Source organism: Pangasianodon hypophthalmus, chromosome 12 (assembly GCF_027358585.1).
Source record: "Pangasianodon hypophthalmus isolate fPanHyp1 chromosome 12, fPanHyp1.pri, whole genome shotgun sequence".
Lineage (NCBI taxonomy): Eukaryota > Metazoa > Chordata > Actinopteri > Siluriformes > Pangasiidae > Pangasianodon > Pangasianodon hypophthalmus.
The window spans coordinates 928,773-933,772 of record NC_069721.1 but is presented as its reverse complement, the minus strand read 5'-3'; the positions used below and the strand labels follow the sequence as shown (position 1 = coordinate 933,772).

The 5,000-nt window shown below is 42.0% G+C and overlaps 1 protein-coding gene across 2 annotated transcripts in view; it reads right to left on the bottom strand.

The window, feature by feature from the left end:
• adam11 (ADAM metallopeptidase domain 11) overlaps positions 1–5,000 on the bottom strand; it is a 38,446-nt gene that overhangs the window by 18,823 nt on the left and 14,623 nt on the right. For both annotated transcript variants that reach the window (XM_034309234.2, XM_034309233.2), the window contains exons 9-15: positions 3,034–3,108; positions 2,869–2,940; positions 2,502–2,668; positions 2,135–2,219; positions 1,463–1,553; positions 608–659; positions 335–434 (exon numbers count right to left, since the gene is read on the bottom strand). In XM_034309234.2, coding sequence (XP_034165125.2) covers positions 335–434; positions 608–659; positions 1,463–1,553; positions 2,135–2,219; positions 2,502–2,668; positions 2,869–2,940; positions 3,034–3,108 — 642 coding nt within the window. The remainder of the gene's footprint in view (positions 1–334; positions 435–607; positions 660–1,462; positions 1,554–2,134; positions 2,220–2,501; positions 2,669–2,868; positions 2,941–3,033; positions 3,109–5,000) is intronic.

Here is a 5,000-nt window from a genome sequence, read left to right as displayed (position 1 = left end):
TTTTACTGAGGAACATTCCTCCATAGCGGAGGGAGTAAATCTAGAAATGTATGTGAAGTGATGATCAAATTAGGTTAGTGATGCCTGTAAGGCTGGATCTTCCAGAGCTATTCTTATTCTCTCCACATCTGCCCTTCCGCGTAGCGTGTAATGATTAATTACTGCCTATAAAATGTGTATCATGTGTATCATACAGACCAAACGAGCAGCCAGCGTGAGACACAGAGAAACACGTACGTAGACTGTGCCTGGTGTGATGTGTGATGTGTGATATGATCTGGTGTGTGTGTGTGTGTGTGTGTGTGTGTGTGTGTGTGTGTGTGTGTGGACTTGCCTTAGTGGGTTTGTTGAACAGACAGCTGCCTCCTCCGTCCTGCAGGAAGCGTACGTACTCCTCCACACTGCAGCGGGAGAACTTCCTGGGCAGGTAGTACCTGAAACACACACACACACACACACACACACACACACACACACACACACACACACACACACACACACACACACAGAGTGATACACAGAGCATACATGTTTCAGAAACACACACACACACACACACACACACACACAGAGTCATGAACAGTCACTGAAAGGATGCCCGAATTACCCAGTGTCCTCCATGATACAGCCGAGCCAAGGGTCCGGACATCTGCAGTCTCCTGTTTTACACACACACACACACACACACACACACACACACACACACACACACACACACACACACAGGAATGAGGAAATAAGTCACCTTACTACTAGAAAACATTTCCAGCAAACTGAAATGAAATAATTTGATATTAAAATGAAATAAATTTGAAAACTGCAGACATGCCAATCCCGAAGAAGAATAAGAAGTATAAACCGCAAAAACGGCCTAAACCGTTAAAAAAAAAAAAAAAAAGTACATTTTCGATATAGTTCATTTACAAATGGCTGGTCTTGCATAGCTTATAGAAACTGCGAAATGTTTCCAAATGGCCGACATTTTCCCAAAAAATGCCATTTTCGATTCCAAAATGCATTTTTTTTAAAGTGAAATGGAGGAAGGGGGCGGAGCTTGGTAGTGGCGCAACTTACTATCAGAGAGTTCAGAACACCTACGTAACTATTCCCGATTGCTGAGAGACTCATCTGCTGGTTTTATTTGAGGACTGTTGTGTGCATTTGTGAGTGATTACTCGCAGCAGCGTACTCAGAGCTTAAAGCGCGGAGCTCGTACACAAAACGCGTAAACGTTGGCAGGTCTGTAACTGAACCCACCCTAAAAATATAACTCACACTCAGACAAATAAACAAACAAACAAACATTTCACTTTTAAATCATTAATTACCACTTACACATGTTTTACCTTTCCAGTGATGGAACACAGTGTGCGGTGTGTATTACGTTACATCTCTCTAGACACAAAACCAGAAGCGCTGCGTGTTCGTGTCAGTGTAGAGCTGAGCGAGGCGAGCGTCTCACCTGCGGTGGCGCGGTCTTTATTCCACATCATGCCCAGATTCTGTCCTAAACTCTGACACAGCGTGATGGCCATGGGACCCACGTTTCCATACTGTACACGGTGTTGTCAAGATAAAGATAAAAAACAGTTGTGTTACGTTTTATTAACCTGAGCACTCTAAAATCTCCCAAATCAACGGTCCACTGTGTTTATTTTATTGCATGATGTGTGTAAGTAGCTACGCATTCGAGTGTTTCCATCTCTTTATAATCAACATGTGATCTTCAACGTCCAAGATTTATGTTAGAATGTAATTCCGAGCTGATTTATATTTAGTTTAAAATTCTTTCATGGCTCTGTGTTCACTTTAACCTTCACGTTAACCTTCACATTACCCACAATGCCGTGCTGATAGTGGTGCAGTGGGATCCTTGTTTCGTCTCTACCTATAGAGTGTGATGCAGCGGTGCTTTAGTCTGTCCATCTGCACACTCTGCTCAAACTTTTACTCTAACACCAGCATCAACGCCATCGCACTCGTCATCTCTAACCTGAGAGCCTAATCTCTGCTTTAACTGTGTGTGTAGAATGTGTGTGTATACAGTATATTGTGTATATATATATAAAATGTGAGCGTATATAGTGTTATGAAGAGAACGGAGTGAGTTATGTCTGAGTGATGTGGGTCGCACCTCGTTGACTCCTCCGCCGCGTGTAGCAGAACAGATACCCCCGATGTACGCCGTTCCGCTGCGACTGCTCTGAAACGTGCGCCCCCTACAGGCAGAGACACACGCGGAATTTCTCTCATCTGATTGGTCAGATGATGTTGATTAATTTTCTGGAACAACAGCTCTGACAGAAGTGCAGCTGCTTAAGTAATTAATGCACTCGTTCTAATACTCATTCACAGGGCGTGTAACAGTGAGACATAAAGCTGTAACCTTGTAGTACGAGGGTAAAAATAAATAAAGCAACGTATATATATATATATATATATATATATATATATATATATATATGTGTGTGTGTGTGTGTGTGTGTGTGTGTAAAACTCACGAGAACAAGTGTGCAGCATCGCTCTTCTCTTTGATGTTCTCCCTCCTGTATTTCATAAAGTCACGCAGAGTCATCAGAGGGTCGTCGCCCACGGAAACCATGTTCTGGGATGACCACGTCTCCATGGCGACAAGCACCAGCCTTGTGTTGAGTTGTTCTTTATAAATCTGAATAAACAGAACTCCATCACTTACATAACAGTATATAGTCTGATTGGCTGAGAGTAGAATAGTGTGTTCTGATTGGCTGAGAGCAGTAAAGTGTGTTCTGATTGGCTGAGAGTAGAACAGTGTGTTCTGATTGGCTGAGAGCAGTATGATCAGTAACACAGGAGTGTATTAAGTCAGCAGCCGGTGTTTATACTCACTGCGTCGGCCATATTGACGATGGCTTTCGCAAAGTTGCGTGTTTGCGCAGTCGACCTGCGCATCTGCACAAACTGGGGAAAGAGATAGTGTGTAAGTGTACTGTAGTTTAAACACACTCGCACACACGCACACACACACGCACACACACACACACACTCTCTTACCAGGTCATAGTCATTCACCACTAGCAGCTCGATATATTTGGTCTCGGTCTGAACAGTACGTGGTGGCCTCCGGATCTGTAACAAAACACACACACACACACACACACACACACACCAGATATAAGCTAACTAATGACTAAGGCTAAGCTTTTAGCTAGCTAGCTAAACTTCTATGCGTTCTATTAGATTGTGAACAGGTTTATATTCAGTACAGACCCGAGGCATTTTGGAACTGATTGTGATACTGCGGCTCGATATCTCTTCTACATCAGGACACCATGTCTTTAACACCATAAAATAATAAACTAAAGAGTCATTTAATTGTCTAATATGCTTCTTATTTAAAAAAAAAAAAAAAAAGTAATACTTAATCATTCTTAAGTATTATTAAATTTCATGTGACGTACAAGCTAACTGACCAGCTTTGATCATTAGTGAGCTAACACGAGTTTCTGATGATCAGCAGAATGCAGACGTTTACACAGTGCCTAAAGTTAGCATTAGCTTGTCTTTTACTGATTTACCGCTGGATAACTATCTGCATGTATCTCCATCATATTTAATGATCTTGCTGCATTTACAATATTTCATGTGTGTTAAACTAAAATTCTGCCCAGATAAAATAAGTAACAGACTCCGTTCTCCTCTGTGACTGTAATTTAGAATTTCTATTTTCAGTGAGCAGAAGGACAGAAGCTCGGAGCCGATATCTCTGATGTAGTCTCTCTTGTCGATCTGGATCGTCTTACTGATCCTGACCTTTTACTTTACCATCCAAACAACTCGACTCCCTCTGCTCATACCTCAAGTTCCTCATGAGAATATGTTTCTAAGCAAAAAAAAAAGAAAGAGGTGGAGTTAAACAGCTCTGTTCCTGTTGTGGGTGGGGTTCATTTCTGAGCTGAAAATCATTGAACAAGCGTGAATTGCTTTTGCGTGGCAATATTGGATTCAGGAAGTCCTCACTTTCCTCATTTTGACACATTACAGCTTAAATCTAAACTAGATTGATTTCTTTTAAAAGGAAGAAGTTCAGAACTGCCAGGATTCTTCCTAGAGCTGGAGCCCCGCCAACTGCTGGGAGTTTGGCCAAAAGGCATCAAAAGTACGTTAAAGTCAGGAGAAACAAGATTCTATGGTCTGATGAAACTAAGATGATACTTTTTGCCCGAATCCCAAAGATTACATCTAGAAGAATTCAGGCACTGTTCATAACCTGGTCTGCAGTGAAGCATGGTGGTGGCAGCATCAAGTTTTACCAGCAGAGACTAGAAAGCTTTCCAAAAGTGAGTGAAAGATGAGCAGCTCAAAGTGCAGAGACATTTGAGACAGAATTTGGGGTGTTTTTCTTTCTGTAGATTGATAAGAAATGACGGACGACAAAGAAAAAGACAAGAGGGACAGAAAGACACACACAGAGACAGACAGAGTGAGTGAGACAGAGAGAGACAGAGAGAGAGAGAGAAGCAGAGTGTGAGAGACAGACAGATACAGTGTTAGACTGAGAGAGAGACAGGGTGAGAGACAGACAGAAACAGACGGAGAAAGAGAGACAGGAATAGTGTGAGAGATAGACAATGAAAGAGAGATTCAGAGCGTTAGACAGACAGAGAAACAAATAGAAAGAGAAAGAGTGAGAGAGAGACAGAAAGAGACAGTGCATTAGACAGAGAGATAGAGGCAAAGATAGAGACAGAGTGTGAGAGTGAGACAGAAATAGTGAGAGAGACAGAGGCAAAAAGAAAGATACAGAGAGAGACAGACAGAAACAGAGAGACACGGTGAGATAGTGAAAGAAAGAGAGAGAGAAAGACAGATACAGAGAGAGAGATAGTGAGACAAAGACAGAGAGAAAGACAGATACAGACAGAGACATACAAAGTGTGAAAGAGAGACTGATGGGAAAAGTATTAGACAGAGAAAGAGAGAGACACACAATGATATACAGAGGAAGAGAGAGAGAGAGA